The sequence below is a fragment of the Lycium barbarum genome, chromosome 9, assembly GCF_019175385.1.
Source record: "Lycium barbarum isolate Lr01 chromosome 9, ASM1917538v2, whole genome shotgun sequence".
Taxonomy (NCBI): domain Eukaryota; kingdom Viridiplantae; phylum Streptophyta; class Magnoliopsida; order Solanales; family Solanaceae; genus Lycium; species Lycium barbarum.
In genome coordinates, this window is record NC_083345.1 from 12,858,681 (window position 1) to 12,876,716 (window position 18,036).

An 18,036-nucleotide genomic window follows, 5' to 3' on the forward strand; every position below is an offset into this window, starting at 1 on the left:
GGTAGGAACATAGAGTAGAAGTTTTATTCAAAACACCAGACTTTCATCTGCCCTCAAAAGAAAAACCAAGTTGCAAAACCAAACAAATTTTGAGTAGTAACAGTACAGTGTCTTTTGAATAAATTCGGGAAAACCAAGCAATTTTGTCATAACTCTTGAAACCACTCTAAGCACTTTCTGCGAATCCAATTTTCATATCGCCAAAATCAAAAACTGTGTGGTATGCCCTCAAGAATGCATTTCCAAGAACCCTGCAATGTAAAATCTTGAATATATCATACATGTGCATGTTATGTGGCAAGGGATATGACAAGGTGTTCATGAAATGCAGAATAACTTGTGGTGGTGAAAATAATCTTACCAGATGGGACGTTGCTGATGCACATTCAAAGCTGTAAATCCACTGAAACAGTGAACACCTAGGCTGTCTTCAACTCTGATAACATACTATTGTAGAAAATCACAGAGGAACATAGTAAGTGGACGAAAGAAAGCAGTAATAACTACTCATTTAAGAAGAATTTCACATGCTTCTCTTATGCACCTCAGAGTAGCAATTTAAGCTCTATAAAAAGAAAGAGCCATTTGATTGGCTTATTATATTTAGCATCAACTCTCCTTGTATGTATTCTAATAAATTCATATGAAAAGTTGGGATTACATCAACTCATCAAAGAATCCATTCAGTGCACCAATTTCACCATAGTCGTCTGTCTTGAACTCATAATAGCCTACGAATAAGTAATTGACAATCCTTAGAACTATACTCCCTCTGTTTCACTTCGTTTGGCTCAATTTCCCAATTAATCAGTTGCAAGAAAATGACACATTTCTATATTTCCTTATGAAAACCTTCCATAGCAACACAAATATTATGACATGTTTAAGACCACAAGTTTTAAAAATCTCATAACCCCACAAATGCTATGGTATATTTAAGATCACAAATTTCAGAAATCTTATTTTCTTTCTTAAACTTTGTTCTGAGTCAAACTACGACAAACAAATTGAAGCGGAGGAGTAATATGTTAATAGTACGGTCTAAAACCTGATGCTCAGATTTCTAAGATATTTCAATGAACTGTACTGAAAAATTAGTTCAAGTTGTAGAAACAATTGTAATGAGAAGAGAAGCTCTTGAAATAGTAGGTGAATTTTGGACCTTAGGAGCAGTTGATAACTATTTCCAGGTTTCTCGGAAATTTCATTCTTGAATCCTTTAAAGAGACATTATTTATTGACAGTTATCCATCGATAGGGGGAAAAAACAGAAAGTTAAGTCAGAAGCTTATTATTGCTGTTGAACTTGTTACTATACTTTGTCCTTTCAGCATCTGCAGAATCAACTCAACTATTTTTTTCACCACTACTTAATTATAATTCAACCAAAAGCCACTATTTAAACATCGTCGATATCATCACTCACCTAATAGCGTCATCTTCACAACTTTAGATACATCCCAAAACTAACACAATAGCACACATTAAAGTGAACTAGCACAAAAGTATGCTTTTAACTGCTCTATCTTGCATAAATATCTTGACAAGGAAGCAACAGATTCAGATAAAAACAAACCTGTTCCGGAGAAAGGGGGAAAGATTTGTCCCCAATGGTAAATGTTATATGTGGCAGGGAAAAGACATCACAGTTGATAAATGATTTTCCTCCAGGATTTGGAAACTTCTCACACAGCTTCACCACACATTGGAGGTCTTAGTTAAAATATCAGCTAAACTAAGAAGAATTCAAAAATAAGAGAACGGTCACACTGTTAAAGAAAAGCTTACCTGATTGGCATATCCAATTGCTATTTCTTTTGTGCTCTCTTTTCTGATTTCCACTTGAATCCAGAACACCGCCATCTCACAAAAAGAGCATAGACCATCCCTTTTTAGCTTCTGTGACTTTGAACTTCGGGGTTCGTGACAGAACAGATTTACATTAAATGTTTTGGATCATCATTCTTGATCAGACAACAGTTGGTATTAAAGAAAAGAATTCGAGATTCTAACCTTCCACCTAAAGTCTCATTATATGCACAAAGCCCAATTCTGTGGCAAACATGATCCGGAAGTAACTATAGGAGAAAAAAAGATGAGATCTAAGTTGTGTTCGATATGAAGGAAATATTTTCCATGAAGAATGTTTTCTTGAAAATTGATGAAAGAGCTAGCCCCTAAAATCAGGTATTTTACTGGCCTAACCATCCAAAAATCTCATCCTTATGGGTGGTTAGGCCAGTAAAACACCATATTGCAAATTGATGAAAGAGCTTACCCCTGAAACCAAGCGTTCCCAAATCGAATTGCCATAATTCGAGACAACATATTTGCATTCTGAACTAACCACCCCTTCCGCTCCAATAGCATGATTTATTTGAGTTAAAATAGTCTAAAATGGAGTTAATAAAGATGGTTGAGAAGAAAAATATTTCTTGAAAATAAGAATTAAAATCAGCAGTGATCGAAATACAGACAGTTGGACCAGCAACGAAAGATGTTCCGGTATCCACAATAGCTGGACAACCATCCGCACAAAGGCCTAAAAGAGAAAGAGCAAAAATTACACTAGAGATACATAAGATGCATTATATATAAATTGTAGGTCGCATTTGTATATGAAGACATTACCTGTTGAATAGTTCCCTATAAAAAGTTCCCCGATCTCAATCTGGAATGTTCAACAAAACTCAGTTTGTTCAGCTACAAAGTAGACGATACAAATAAAATTCCTTAAAAACAAGAACAATAACATTGGACTCAGATTACCTCCCAATAACCATTTTTAGCAACTGGGACATATGTATGTTGACCCTTGAAGTGAGCCCCATCCATGCCTCCAAAGAGAATTTCACCAGCTATCGTAGAGGTATGATCTCGATTTAGCCAGAATGAGAAGATTGACTTGGTAACTATTTCCTGAAGCAACATGTTATGCCTGAATTGTTGTGCTAAGTTACTCCACATTATCACAAATCAGAAATCAATAAGCAACTATCCAAAAAGTAAATTATAATATGAATAGATATAACTTACCATACTGGTGCGACGTTCCTTGAATCTGAGCCCTGAAATCCAAGTCCTAGTACTCCATCAAATCTTGTACCCAAGAATGCGAAAAATCCTTCTCGTGTTACCTCAGTGAAAACCTGTTTGATATATTTTTCTTCAATATATAAGTTGCAAATATATCCACAACTTCAGCTGCAAAGAAATAAGATGGAACCTGCTGCTTTATGACAGCACCGCCAACTTTTGTATCGTCTTGGCTGAAGAATCCACGCACTGATCCAGCACTAAAAGGGATTTTACAAGGCGTTCCTGTCATAAAAGCGCATGTAAACACGATCAGGACATAAAAGTCAACGGGGCATTTAACCAAAATAAAATTTTGAGGTCTATTAGTAGCTACCAATTTTTGTATATGTATTCGATAGTCTTGATTTGTACCAGGAACGAAGATAACATGCAATCTGCATAGAAAATTCACTCAAAAAGGCAGTTAAAAGTATGAAAAGTGTAAATCAACAACTTCACATGACTAACCGAGAAGAAGCATCTCGAGGATGGGACCCAAAGATTGGAACTGCCAGTATCAAACACAACAGTGAAGTGTTGTGGCGGTGAACCAATACCAATCTCCCCAAAGTACTGGATATCCCGATAATTTTTCAAGTAAATAATCTGGTCATTGAGAGAAGCCAAGTTTCTATTGGAACCACTCTGATCTTTGACATAGATTCTTGCCCCCATTATGCTATTAAGGTCCAAAGATTGTTTTTTTAGCTCAATCCTGACCATATTATCAGCATATACGTTGAAGCCTAAACCGCATTTCAAGTCCCATATCAGAATTGCTGCAAGAAGAATTTTGATCCTCATTCTGCTCACAAGCTAGCTCTCTGGCTTCGCATAGAGAAACAATTTCAGAACAAAGCAGAGCAGCAAAACAATTAAGCAAGAAGAAGATAAAATATATAATCTTTTCTCGTATACGTTCATATACCCTTCAACAAATAACTCTATGACTGGCGTAGCCACATACTATAAAGAGTGGTCAATCGAACACCTTTCATTAAAAATTATATTGTGTATATGATAAATATATAGGTCAAAAATTACCTTTTATACATATATTTTAAATTCTGAACACCCTTAGCGAATCTAGTTCTCTTTCATCAAAATGCATGTTAATGGTTCGGAGTACAAAAGCTAAGCTCTAATTATACTATCAATCAATCAAATAGACTTCAATTTCAATTAGTTCAGAATATTACTAGATTTAAAGGACCTCTAACTAATGTCGGACCTATTGCAAGTGTTACAACAACAACTAGACTTTAATTAATATAAGCTCTAACTTCTGAGACAAATCAATCGTAGCTTACTATTTCACATTTCAATTTTTTTTCTTCCTTCCAGTTGCATGGATACATAAAAAACCAAATTTATGAAGATGAGAACACTACATATATTAAAAGAAAAGAAAAAAAAACTGCATACTATATAAAACCAAGGATCATAGCAACCAACTATTACCTAACTGAAATTGACAAACTCGAAAGTTCATGCAAAACCCAAAAAGGCAATGAGATGTTAATTTCAAAATCCACAAAGGGTTTATTTTATATATGTAGCTCAAGAACTCACAGGCGTAACAGAAGTCATCATAGGAAGCAAAAGAGTCCAAATTATGAGGAAACCACCTTGCAGTTTCGACTGAACTCCATTATATATGCATGTATGTACAGGAAAAAGTACACATTCCACCATTATATGATTAGCAAAGGTAACTAGTTTTTCCCACTCTCTTTCCAATATTGAGTTATGGTGTCTGTAGAGCATAAAGAGTAAATAATGATTGATAGCCTCTTTGGCTAGCTCCCAAAATATACTTTATATTGACAATACTTTTTTGTCGATTGTTTTTTGGAAAAAGTACTCGGGAATATCTTATTGTGTTTGATTAATTAATTTTAAAAATAAATCTTATTGTGTATGACTAATTAATTTGAAAAATATTTATATGAATATTATAATTAGAGCAATAATTTATGTTTTGCTAAAGTTCCAAAAGTGTGTTAGAAGAAATTGCTTCTTTAGCTTCTTAAAAATAACTCACACTAGTGGTTAAAAGTTTGACCGAGCACCCTAACTTCCTGAAATAAACCACGTTTGTTTATCATCCTCGAAAGGAAGCAATATCTATTGGACATACGTATTTTCCTAATTTTTGGACTTGAGGGTCAAGAGATTTCGCCTAGTTTCCAGAAATCTTATCGTTTTCATAGGGAACGTACTCATATACGCATTCCTCATAGTTAACTGTTACCGGTAACGCCGTTATGTCCTTCACAAAACTGAATACCAAAATCACTAACAAAGTGAAGACCTTTGACCGCCTGATTCCGTCTCCGGTTCGAGTTCCCATCTTTCTTTGTTGAGGAATTGTGATAATGCCGTGCGGGTGCCTAACACATCGTGTTACATATTACTGCTCCCCGTGTTTCATTCCCCTGTTCATAATAAGTGGTGTTAATTTGCATTAAGATTTTAAAAAAGAAATTGAACTTATTCTTTCAAAATTATTCTTACCTAAATAATAAAAAATAGTTAAGTTGGTTTTCTTTTTTAGATATTTAATTAGGGGGTAAGTTAGTAAAATCCCTTCTAATTTTTAGGAGTGAACACTTTTTAAAAGAAGTGTGCATAAGCTAATAAAACCACTTATTATGAAACCGAGGGAGTATTTCATAATGTATGTGTATTTGTTGTATTGTATTGTATTACATTGTAATGTGTTGTACTTGTTCTGTCTCATATTACTTGTCCACATACTAAAAGTATGTGTCCCAAATTAGTTGTAATTTATAAAATCAAAAGAGAATTAATTAAATATTTCCCATCTTATCTTTAATTTTAAGTGTTTTTGAAAACGGAAAAGGGCCAAAATTATCCCTGAATTTTGAGAAATAGTTCATTCATACCATTCGTTATACTTTGAGGTCAATTATATATACTTTGGGGCCAATTATACCCTTACCGTTATACTATGGAGTCAATTATACTCTTATGTCTAACTGCTGCCACATGACATCATCCCAAGCCTTCAAAATTATTTTCCCCTCAAATAATTTTTTACCCACTAAAATAACCAATCCGACCAGATTTGTTTTTTTACAGCCAAACTAATACGGACCCAACATTATTTTCCCCTCATCTATTATTTCCCCTCATCTATTTCCCTTCAAAATTATCTGTTAAATGAATAAACTGGAATAGAGTGGTTAACAAAACAATCTGTTAAATGCTTGTTTTGGTTGTTTGGCTACACATGCTACCTGCATAACTCAAGAATTGCAAAAGATAGGCTGCATTATGTGCAGTAAATGGCTACACAGCGACTGCAGCACCAAATATATATGTTGCCATCAGCAAGTTTCTTTTTCTTTTGATAAGGTAAAACCATCAACAAGTTTCTTAATTGATATAGAAGGTAGAGATGACATAATAATAGAAGAAAAGAGTGGAATAATAGATGAGGGGAAAATAATTTTGAAGGGAAATAAATTAGGGGAAATAATAGATGAGGGGACAATAATGTTGGGTCCGCATTAGTTTGGCTGGAAAAAAAAAATTCGGGTCGGGTTGGGTTATTTTAGTGGGTAAAAATTATTTGAGAGGAAAATAATTTTAAAGACTTGGGATGATGCCACGTGGCAGCCGTTAGATATAAGAGTATAATTGACCCCATAGTATAACGGTAAGGGTATAATTGGCCCCAAAGTATAACGAAGGGTATGAATGAACTATTTCTTAAAGTTCAGGGGTAATTTTGGCCCTTTTCCGTTTTGAAAATAATCGATATTGATTAGAGTGCAATTTATTGGAGAGAGATAAGGGTAAAGTAGTAAAAATACACCTTTTATTTATGATTTATTAAGGGGCGTGTCAAAGGGAAAGTGAACCAGTAATATGGGACGGAGGGAGTATTGTATTGTATTTTTTTTATGAATATAACATTTGAATATATTTATATCGTTTTCTGTCATTACTTAGTGCCACACATTAACAATTTGAAGCATAAACCTACAAGAAATTTAGGGTACAACCTACAAGGTAAAGCTATAGAAAAATGTAAGGTAAAAGATAAAATAGCATTATTAAATAATAAGTAAAGATAATATGAGGGAAAAAAGGTAACAACGCGATCACACCAAATCAGTCTTTGGTGGAACTTTTTGTTACATAGCATGAATTTAACATTATGATACAACAATATTTAAGTAACAATAAAAAAAAAATATTATATTTAAACTAACAACACAATATAACAACCATCCAAACAAGCTGTAACAATAAAAAAAAATTATATTTAAACTAACAACACAATATAACAACCATCCAAACAAGCTGTAAGCTTCCTCTACCATAGGCCGATGTTGTTTTTGTTGGATCGGTTGTTTATTTACTTACTTCCTCCCTTTGTTCTACTTATCATGTTTGTCTTTCATAAAATACCACTTGCAAAAATATTAATTAAAACTAATTTAATTTAATTAACCTTATTTGATTTATCTCAATTTATTACCATTATCACTTCCTACTTTCATCACATTTATTAAAGTATGGACACAACTGAAGAAAACAAAAAATGGCAAATATTTTAAAACGGTTAATAGTTACAACAAAATGAAAGAAGTATTTGTTTTTGCACTTTTTTCATTACATAGACTATCAAAGAGAAAATGTGATGGGTTATTTATTTTACATTGTAGTGTGGACTCATTTGTTTAGGCGGAGACATTTTCAATGCTAAAAGGACATTTTAATTTTATGACATAGTTACTTTATAACAAAAGAGGTCATTTTATGGCATATAGTTTGTTGATTTTTATTGGGCGGAATAGCCTGATAGGCTCTTGTACTTGTCAATTTTTATCATCCCGATATTCGTACTTACTAGTTTGTCAATTAAATCCTTCTAACCTTTAAAATTGAGCATTTTAAACCCCTCTGACCGTTAACTAAGCATATGCGGCATTAATGTGCTGAGTTGGACTAAGCATGTGAGACTCACGCAGACTCACGCATATTAGAGCGCGAATGTGATAATTTTAATTAACAATAATTTAAAAAAGAAAAAAAATAAGAAAAAAAGATTCCCAATCCCCCGCCCCATGTCATCTTCCTCGTTCACCTCTCTACTCTTCCCTTTCTCTCTCTCTCTTTTCTGTCTTGTAGAGCGAGAAATAGGTATAAACAGTGGATATGTTACTGTGTTTGGGATTCCCTTCAAGATAAGAAGAACAAGAAAAATGGTTTTACATTTACAAGTACAAAATATTGAGCCCCAAAACCCAATCTTGAATCTTGATTCCCTCTTCTGTGAGGAAGAAGATCCACTTGAGGATGAAAAACGAAATGAGAAATTGAAGAATGTTAAATTAGACTTCACCTTGAGTAGATTTTGACTTGTATTGGGAAAATGATGAGGTTGAAACTCTGTTATCAAAGGAAAAAGATAACCTTGTAGATTTTAATAGTCTAATTTCAGATGGGTTTTTGGCCCCCATCCACACATTAAGATTTCTGACGCCAATATACCAGTTAACACCGCCGGAGCACCTCCACCAAACCCACCATTGTCAGGCACCGCCTAACCATATTTTGCACCACCACCGCATACTACCATCAACAACCTCCACCCTACGCGCCACTTTCCTCCAGCGTGTGATTCACCACTGTTAAAAAGCCTCATCATCTCCATCTCCATCGTCGTCGGAGCTTGCCAGAAAAAGAGCATATGGAATATACTAATTTGAAGATGCCAACCTTTTCCTTTTTTTTTTTTAATCTGTAATGTCCATGTGGCATTTTAAAATGACGTGGAAATGACGTGTAAGCGGTTGTATTGCACGCATAATGATCGGACTGAAGAGGGGTTTAAAATGCTCAATTTTAAAGGGTAGAAGGGTTTAGTTGGCAAACTCATAAGTACGAACATCGGGATGACAAAAATGGACAAATACAGGAGCCTATCAGGCTATTCCGTCTTTTTTATTGTGTGATGTGTACATTACCCTTAGTGACACATAAGAGAGTTTTGAGTGAATAATTCGACAAATGACATACTGTTACGTGTGAATATCTTAGTCATGCCAGGAATAAGATAAAGGAAAGCTTGATGCACTAAACAGTTGGTTAAGAAAAAAATTGACCCCTCAAAAATCAGAAAAGTAAATTGTGATATCTGAATTATTTATCTATTCCAAAAATAGTATTTCAATGTCCAGTGTTCATCATCACGGACTTTGAACTAGAGTGACAAATTAACAAATGACTGAAGAAGAACAAAGGGTAGGAACATAGAGTAGAGGTTTTATTCAAAACATCAGAAGTTGCAAAACCAAACAAATTTTGAGTAGTAACAGTACAGTGTCTTTGTAACTGGGGAAAACCAAGACATTTTGTCATAACTCTTGAAACCACTCTAAGCACTTTCTGCGAATCCAATTTGCCTATTGCCAAAATCAAAAACTGTGTGGTATGCTCTCAAGAATGCATCTCCAAGAACCCTACAATGTAAAGTATTGAATGTATCATACATGTGGATGTTATGTGGCAAGGGATATGACAAGGTGGTCATGAAATACAGAATAACCTGTAGTAGTGAAAATAATCTTACCAGAGTGGACGTTGCTGATGCACATTCAAAGCTGTAAATCCACTGAAACAGCGAACACCTAGGCTGTCTTCAACTTTGATAACATACTATTGTAGAAATTCACAGAGGAGCATAGTAAGTGGATGAAAGAAAGCAGTAATAACTACACATTTAAGAAGAATTTCACATGCTTCTCTTATGCATCTCGGAGTAGCAAGTGAAGCTCTAGAAAAAGAAAGAGCCATTTGGTTGGCTTATTGTATTTAACATCAACTCCTTGTTTGTATTCTAATAAATTCATATGCAAAGCTGCGATTAGATCAACTCATCAAAGAATCCATTCAGTGGACAAATTTCACCATAGTGGTCTGTCTTGAACTCATAATATATAGCCTATGAATAAGTAATTGACAATCCTTAGAACTATACTCCCACTGTTTCACCTCATTTGGCTCAATTTCCTAATTAATCAGTTGCAAGAAAATGACACATTTCTATATTTCCTTAATGAGAACCTTTCATAGCAACACAAATAGTATGACATGTTTAAGACCACAAGTTTTAAAAATCTCATAACCCTACAAATGCTATGGTAAATTTAAGATCACAAATTTCAGAAGTCTTATTTTCTTTCTTAAACTTCGTTATGAGTCGAACTACGACAAACAAATTGATACCGAGGAGTAATATGTTAATGGTACGGCATAAAACCTGATGCTCAGATTTCTTGGATATTTCAACGAACTGGACTGAAAAATTAGTTCAAGTTGTGGAAACAATTGTAATAAGAAGAGAAGCTCTTGAAATAGTAGGCGAATTTTGGACCTTCGGAGCAGTTGATAACTATTTCTAGGTTTCTCAGAAATTTCATTCTTGAATCCTCTAAAGGGACATTATTTTTATCCATCGATAGGGGAAAGAAATAGAAAGTTAAGTTAGAAGCTTATTATTGCAGTTGAACATATTACTATATTTTGTTCTGTCAGCATCTGCAGAACCAGCTCAACTATTTTTTTCACCATTACTTAATTATAGTTTAATCAAAAGCCACTATTCAAACATTGTCAATATCATCACTCACATAATAGCGTATTCTTCACAACTTTATATACATCCTAAAACTAACACAACATCACACATTAAAGTGAACTAGCACAAAAATATGCTTTTAACTGCTCTATCTTGCAAAAATATCTTGACAAGAAAGCAACAGATTCAGATAAAAACAAACCTGTTCCGGAGAAAGGGGGAAAGATTTGTCCCCTATGGTAAATGTTATATGTGGCAGGGAAAAGACATCACAGTTCATAAATGATTTTCCTCCAGGACTTGGAAACTTCTCACACAGCTTCAGCACAAATTGGAGGTTTTAGTGAAAGTATCGGCTAAACTAAGAAGAATTCAGAAATAACAGAACGGTCACACTGTTAAAGAAAAGGTTACCTGATTGGCATATCCAATTGCTATTTCTTTTGTGCTCTCTTTTCTGATTTCCACTTGAATCCAGAACACCGCCATCTCACAAAAAGAGCAGAGACCATCCTTTTTTAGCTTTTGTGACTTTGAACTTCGGGGTTCATGACTGAATAGATTTATATTAAACATTTTGGATCATCTTTCTTGATCAGATAACAATTGATATTAAGAAAAGAATTCGAGATTCTAACCTTCCACCTAAAGTCTCATTATATGTACAAAGCCCAATTCTGTGGCAAATATGATCGGGAAGTAACTGCAGCAGAAAAAAAGATGAGATCTAGGGTGTGTTCGGTATGAAGGAAAATATTTTTCCATAAAAAATGTTTTCTTGAAAATTGATGAAAGAGCTTGCCCCTAAAATCAGGTATTTTACTGGCCTAGCCATCCAAAACTCTCATCCTTCTGGGTGGTTAGGCCAGTAAAACACCATATTGCAAATTAATGAAAGGTCTTACTCCTGAAACCAAGCGTTCCCAAATCGAATTCCCATAATTCGAGACAACATATTTGCATTCCGAACTAACAATCCCTTCCGCTCCAATAGCATGATTTATTTGAGTTAAAATAGTCTGAAATGGAGTTAATAAAGATGGTTGAGAAGAAAAAGAATTCTTGAAAATAAGAATTAAAATTAGTAGTGGTTAAAATACAGACAGTTGGACCAGCAATGAAAGATGTTCCAGTATCCACAATAGCTGGACAACCACCCTTACAAATGCCTGAAAGAGAAAAAACAAAAATTACACTAGAGATATATAAGACGTATTATATAAAAATTGTAAGTCAGCATTTGTGTATGAAGACATTGCCTGTTGAATTGTTCCCTATAAAAAGATCCTCTATCTCAATCTGGAATGCTCGACAAAACTCAGATCGTTCAGGTACAAAGTAGACGATACAAATAAAGTTCTATAAAACAAGAACAATAACATTGGACTCAGATTACCTCCCAATAACCATTGTTAGAAACTGGGAAATATGTATGTTGACCCCTGAAGTGAGTCCAATCCATGCCTCCAAAGAGAATTTCACCAGCTATCATAGAGGTATGATCTCGATTTAGCCAGAATGAGAAGATTGACTTGGTAACTATTTCCTGAAGCAACATGTTCTGCCTGAAATTGTTGTGTTAAGTTACTCCACATTATCACAAATCAGAAATCAATAAGCCATTATCCAAAAAGTAAATTATAATATGAATATATATATAACTTACCATATTGGTGCGACGCTACTTGATTCTGAGCCTTGAAATCCAAGTCCTAGTACTCCATCAAATCGTGTACCCAAGAATGTGAAATATCCTTCTCGTGTTACCTCAGTGAAAACCTGTTTGATATATTTTTCTTCAATATGTAAGTTGCAAATATATCTACAACTTCAGTTGCAAAGAAATAAGATGGAACCTGCTGCTTTATGATAGCACCTCCAACTTTTGTATCGTCTTGGCTGTAGAATCCATACACTGATCCAGCACCAAAAGGGATTTTACAATGCGTTCCTATCATAGAAGCGCATGTAAACACGTTCAGGACTTCCCTTGCATAAAAGTCAACGGGGCATTTAACCAAAATAAAAAATTTGAGGTCTATTGAGTAGCTACCAATTTTTGTATATGTATTCGATCGTCTTGATTTGTACCTAGAACGAAGATAACATGCAATCTGCATCGAAAATTCACTCAAAAAGGCAGTTAAAGGTATGAAAAGTGTAAATCAACAACTTCACATGACTAACCGAGAAGAAGCATCTCGAGGATGGGACCCAAAGATTGGAACTGCCAGTATCAAACACAACATTGAAGTGTTGGGGCGGTGAACCAATACCAATCTCCCCAAAGTACTGGATATCCCGATAATTTTTCAAGTAAATAATCTGGTCATTGAGAGAAGCCAAGTTTCTATTGGAACCACTCTGATCTTTGACATAGATTCTTGCACCCATTATGCTATTAAGGTCCAAAGATTGTTTTTTTAGCTCAATCCTGACCATATTATCAGCATATACGTTGAAGCCTAAACCGCATGTCAAGTCCCATATCAGAATTGCTGCAAGAAGAATTTTGATCCTCATTCTGCTCACAAGCTAGCTCTCTGGCTTTGCATAGAAAAACAATTTCAGAACAAAGCAGAGCAGCAAAACAATTAAGCAAGAACAAGATAAAATATATAATCTTTTCTCGTATATGTTCATATACCCTTCAACAAATAACTCTATGACTGGCGTAGCCACATATTATAAAGAGTGGTCAATTGATAAAAAATATATAGGTCAAAAATTACCTTTTATACATATATTTTAAATTCTGAACACTCTTAGCGAATCTAGTTCGCTTTCATGAAAATGCATGTTAATGGTTGGAAGTACAAAAGCTAAGTTCTAATTATATTATCAATCAATCAAATAGACCTCAATTTCAATTAGTTGGGATCGGCTCTATGATTCCTCTTTATCCATTTTACTCTATTCAGGTCAATTGCCTTCGGAATATTACTAGATTTTGAAGGAATTCCAACTAATATCGGACCTATTGCAAGTGTAACAACAATAACAACTATACTTTAATATAAGCTCTTACTTCTGAGACAAATCAACCCTAGCTTACTATTTCACATTTCAATTTGTTTCTTCCTTCCAGTTGCATGGATACATAAAAAACCAAATTTATGAAGATGAGAACACTACATATATTAAAAGGAAAAAAAAAAAAAAAAAAAAACTGCATACTATATAAAACCAAGGATCATAGCAACCAACTATTACCTAACTGAAATTGACAAACTCGAAAGTTCATGCAAAACCCAAAAAGGCAATGAGATGTTAATTTCAAAATCCACAAAGGGTTTATATATGTAGCTCAAGAACTCACAGGCGTAACAGAGAATTCATCATAGGAAGCAAAAGAGTCCAAATTATGAGGAAACCACCTTGCTGTTTCGACTGAACTCCGTGATATATGCATGTATGTACAGGAAAAAGTAGAAAAAGTACACATTATATGATTAGCAAAGGTAACTTGTTTTTCCCACTCTCTTTCCAATATTGAGTTATGGTGTCTGTTGAGCATAAAGAGTAAATAATGATTGATAGCCTCTTTGGCAAGCTCCCAAAATATACTTTATACTGACAATACTTTTTTGTTGATTGTCTTTGGAAAAAGTACTCGGGAATATCTTATTGTGTTTGATTAATTAATTTAAAAAATATTTATGTCAATATTATAATTAGAGCAATAATTTTTATTTTGCTAAAGTTTCAAAAGTGTATTAGAAGAAACTTATTTTAGCTTTTTATAAATCACTCATGCTACTAGTTAAAAGTTTGACCGAACACCCGAACTCGCTAAAATAAACCACATTTGTTTATCATCCTCGAAAAGAAGCAACACCTATTGGACAGCATACGTGTTTTCCTAATTTTTGGACTTGAGGGTCAAGAGATTTCGTCTGTCACACTCAAACACGTGTTTAGCATTTTTTAAAAATTTGTCATAAACCCAAAAGAACCCTAAATAGTGTTTGGATTTTGGAAGTACGAGGTTCTAAGAAATTGCTCAAGTTTTAGTACTCTTCGTCCTTCGAAGTCGCGTAAGTTGAAAGAATTGGTGCTATTAAACTTGAAACATTAACTTAATTATCTAATTTGTAAAACGACCAAACAAATATAGTTGACAAATAAAACTTAAGGTTCTTAGGAGTTGTTTGTCCACAGGAATTAATTCTCTTTTCTATAAAGATCTTCGGTGTTAATTTTACAGGTCTCCATGTGTTATTTATTTACTAACCTATTATTAAAAAAAAATGTAGAACTAGAATAAAATTTATAATGAATTACAAGGCCAATTATTTACCTTATTACGACTCTCTGCTGAGCCAGAATCACTTCATGCATTAGTGTAAGCACTTTAATGGTGGTGTAGTCATGTCAAAAAATATGTGAGCAAATGGTGGGATGAACATACTATGATAATGACTTTTAAGGTATTTTAATATGGCTTTATTGGCTAAATAGGCTTAACGATATTTTTATTTTTTGGTTTCCCACCCGGTAGCGGTACTTTGATTGGATCCCGATTATATTCGTATTCGCGCCGCGTAGGCCTCATTCAGGGAGGAAGCGCTCCCTATTAAGAATTTTTCATACCCAAGTCTTGAACCAGAGACCTCTAGTTAAGAAAGAAGCAGCCCTATCCACTGCATCACATCTTTTGGTGGTAAGCTTAACGAATTTTATTGCAATCGAATTCTTTACAAGCGAGAGTTCTTAAAAGCAAATATTCTCTTATAACACAACCTTTCTTGAAGTTTCTATAGCATCTACTGGATCATGGATTTGGAGAGAAGTATTTTGTGGGTGAGAAATCTTTTTTTTTTTTTTTTTTTGTGGATAAAGAGAAATCTATTAGTTAAAGGGTTAAGGTGAAAATTTTCTTATGGAAAAAACATTAATATCTAGATCGATCCTTGGGTACCAAACAATAATGCTTTTACTCCTAAGAGTATCTATGTGCACTGAAATTTAGATTTAATTGACGAAGATATGCACACATGAAAATAAGCCGAATTCGACTTTAGAAGCTGAAGGTATAAATGCTATATTGTCTATCTCAATATCCAAACGGTAAATTAATATGGCGCCATAAAAAAATAAAAAATTACGAGGTCAAATCAGGTTACTTTTTAGCACATCATTTAGTTGGTTAGACAGCTAAAAACTCGGAAGCTCAGCAAGTTGTCACTCTTTTCCTAAAAGCTTTTAGGATTCTTTGTGAAAATTAAGAATTAAAAATAAGCTTAAACACTTCACTCTTTACTTTTTAATAAAAATTTAGCAAAACGACTGAAGCATATAAAAATACTATCTACTACATAAGATTTATGTTTTTTTGAAAATGAATATATAATCATATGTTGTTCAAATGTCGTCGATCTCAACTTGTATGGAAGCAATGTCCTATTAATTGGCCTGGTAGCGAACATATTTCTGACGTTTCTATTTGGTGGTATAACTTGTTCTTAAATTCTAAGGCTTTTCCTGACGTTTCTATTTTAGCACATCATTTTAGTCAACTTTATATGTCGAGAAAATTAGTCAGCTTTATTTTCAAAAATTGAAACCACAGAAGTGAAATTGACATTCACAGCTACATTACCCCGGGATTTTTACGTTGAAATCTATTGCGTATCATCATCTTATAAGTAAATAAAACTGAAATTTTTACGCCAATTTGAGGGAAAATTGAAACTGAATGGGATAAAAGATATTTTTTTTTTAAATCGGCTCAGCCAAACCGCCTTGCGGCTGTTTGTCCGCATAGATCTCGAAAAAATACGCAAGTTCAAAAAAAAGAACGCGTAAAACGGACGTCCGAGCGCAAAGTTATGACCATCTAAAGTTTGACCACTTTACAACTAGTTTTTCTCCCTATATTTTTTAGGATTATATTTATATTCAAAATAAAGTTATGTCTTGATTAAAAAATAACACACTTAAATCAAAACCTTAAAAAATAAAACACTTAAACCTTAAATAAAACTTACTTCGGGTACCTTTTCAACCCCTAAAACGACAATCCGAACGTTTACGTATCCTTGATGTATTGAGCCTACATTATTGTACGCAGAAAAAAATATGAGGTTCTATATAAAATATTGACGTTTCGGAGTTTTGACACACGACTAATCGTTGGTCAAAGTATGAAAAAAACACTAAGCGCTGCAAAGAAAAGATTTATTAAAATAAGATGTTGTGATCTTTTTATGGAAAAAAAACACTAAGTTCCTTAAGTGTGTTATTTTTTAATGCTTAACTTTCTTTCGAATATGTTGCCAAAAAAAAAATCACGTAAATCGGACGTCCGTGCGCAAAAAACCGCGTATATTCGAAATAAAGTTACGCTTTAAAAAATAACACACTTACCTAAAAATAAAAAACTTTAAGCTAATGACAACAATTTTTCAAACAAAAATGGACGTCTATGTATATAGAACACTTAAACCTAAAGTTTACAAACAAAACTTACTTCGGGCACCTTTTCAACCCCTAAAATGACGATCCGAGCGTTTATGTATTCTTGATGTATTGAACCTACATTATTGTACGCAGAAAAAAATATCAGGTTCTACATAAAATATTGACGTTTCGGAGTCTTGACACACGACTAATCATTGGTCAAAGTATGGAAAAAAACACTAAGTGTTTCAAAAAATAAAGTTGGCCAATTTTTTTATTTTTTTGGTACTGTTTCTATAACGCAATATTTTACTGTATTATAGATTTTTTTTTAACAACTTCTATAGGCAATAAAATACTGCGCTAAAGCAGTTAACGGCTCCGTCTCCGTGAACTACTTTAGCGCAGTAAATTACTGCGCTAAAGGTAGTTTTGTAACATTTTTTTGTTGGGATATTTTGGTTTAAAGTGATTTTTTTGGAGGCATTTTGGTTCCGGACTCTTATGAGGAAGACTATTGAACGTGCTATTAGTAATGGATGGAAGAATGTGAAGATTTTATCTGACGCTAAAAATGTGGTTGGTATGATCCAGAATCGAGTGGCTACTTGACGGGAGATATAAATGATGTACGGAGATATTTGAAAGCTCTCTAGTATGTTTGATCATGTGAATTTTGTGTATATATATATATATATATATATATATATAGTCCTAGATGTTTAAGCAAAATAGCTCATAGTTCAGGTAGATTTTTTATTTCTTTGCTGCAGGAATCTTGGGAGACATTCCTTCCGAGTTGGGTTGTACATGATGCTAATTAAGGTATGTTTGAATTCCGTAATTCGTTAATGCAGTAATACAAAGTGCATATTTTCGGTGAAGAAATACCCTTATGAAATAGTCCTCTTTTAATAAACAAGACGATATTTATTTTA

At 33.8% G+C, this 18,036-nt stretch overlaps 2 protein-coding genes across 6 annotated transcripts; both read right to left on the bottom strand.

The window, feature by feature from the left end:
• LOC132610756 (aspartic proteinase-like) lies at positions 1–4,681 on the bottom strand. Of its 3 annotated transcripts, none has more exons than XM_060325117.1 (14): positions 4,540–4,681; positions 3,547–3,902; positions 3,413–3,473; positions 3,227–3,321; positions 3,037–3,149; positions 2,770–2,938; positions 2,632–2,671; positions 2,478–2,542; positions 2,279–2,392; positions 2,014–2,078; positions 1,789–1,912; positions 1,577–1,693; positions 362–447; positions 1–251 (listed from the first exon to the last, which is right to left on the bottom strand). In XM_060325117.1, exons 2-14 carry the CDS (start codon positions 3,880–3,882, stop codon positions 167–169), a joined length of 1,470 nt encoding a protein of 489 aa, XP_060181100.1. In that variant the 5' UTR covers positions 3,883–3,902; positions 4,540–4,681; the 3' UTR covers positions 1–166. The 3 variants fall into 3 exon arrangements, with proteins under 3 accessions (XP_060181100.1, XP_060181099.1, XP_060181098.1); XM_060325116.1 differs by having other exon boundaries at positions 3,547–3,906; positions 4,540–4,669; XM_060325115.1 differs by having other exon boundaries at positions 3,547–3,906; positions 4,651–4,668.
• Positions 4,682–9,231: 4,550 nt separating this feature from the next.
• Positions 9,232–14,010, bottom strand: LOC132610703 (aspartic proteinase-like). Of its 3 annotated transcripts, none has more exons than XM_060325059.1 (14): positions 13,910–14,010; positions 12,884–13,239; positions 12,750–12,810; positions 12,553–12,647; positions 12,363–12,475; positions 12,093–12,261; positions 11,956–11,995; positions 11,801–11,865; positions 11,602–11,715; positions 11,335–11,399; positions 11,111–11,249; positions 10,899–11,015; positions 9,689–9,774; positions 9,232–9,578 (listed from the first exon to the last, which is right to left on the bottom strand). In XM_060325059.1, exons 2-14 carry the CDS (start codon positions 13,217–13,219, stop codon positions 9,494–9,496), a joined length of 1,485 nt encoding a protein of 494 aa, XP_060181042.1. In that variant the 5' UTR covers positions 13,220–13,239; positions 13,910–14,010; the 3' UTR covers positions 9,232–9,493. The 3 variants fall into 3 exon arrangements, with proteins under 3 accessions (XP_060181042.1, XP_060181043.1, XP_060181044.1); XM_060325060.1 differs by having other exon boundaries at positions 12,884–13,243; positions 13,910–14,009; XM_060325061.1 differs by having other exon boundaries at positions 13,915–13,965.
• Between the last annotated feature and the right edge of the window lie 4,026 nt (positions 14,011–18,036).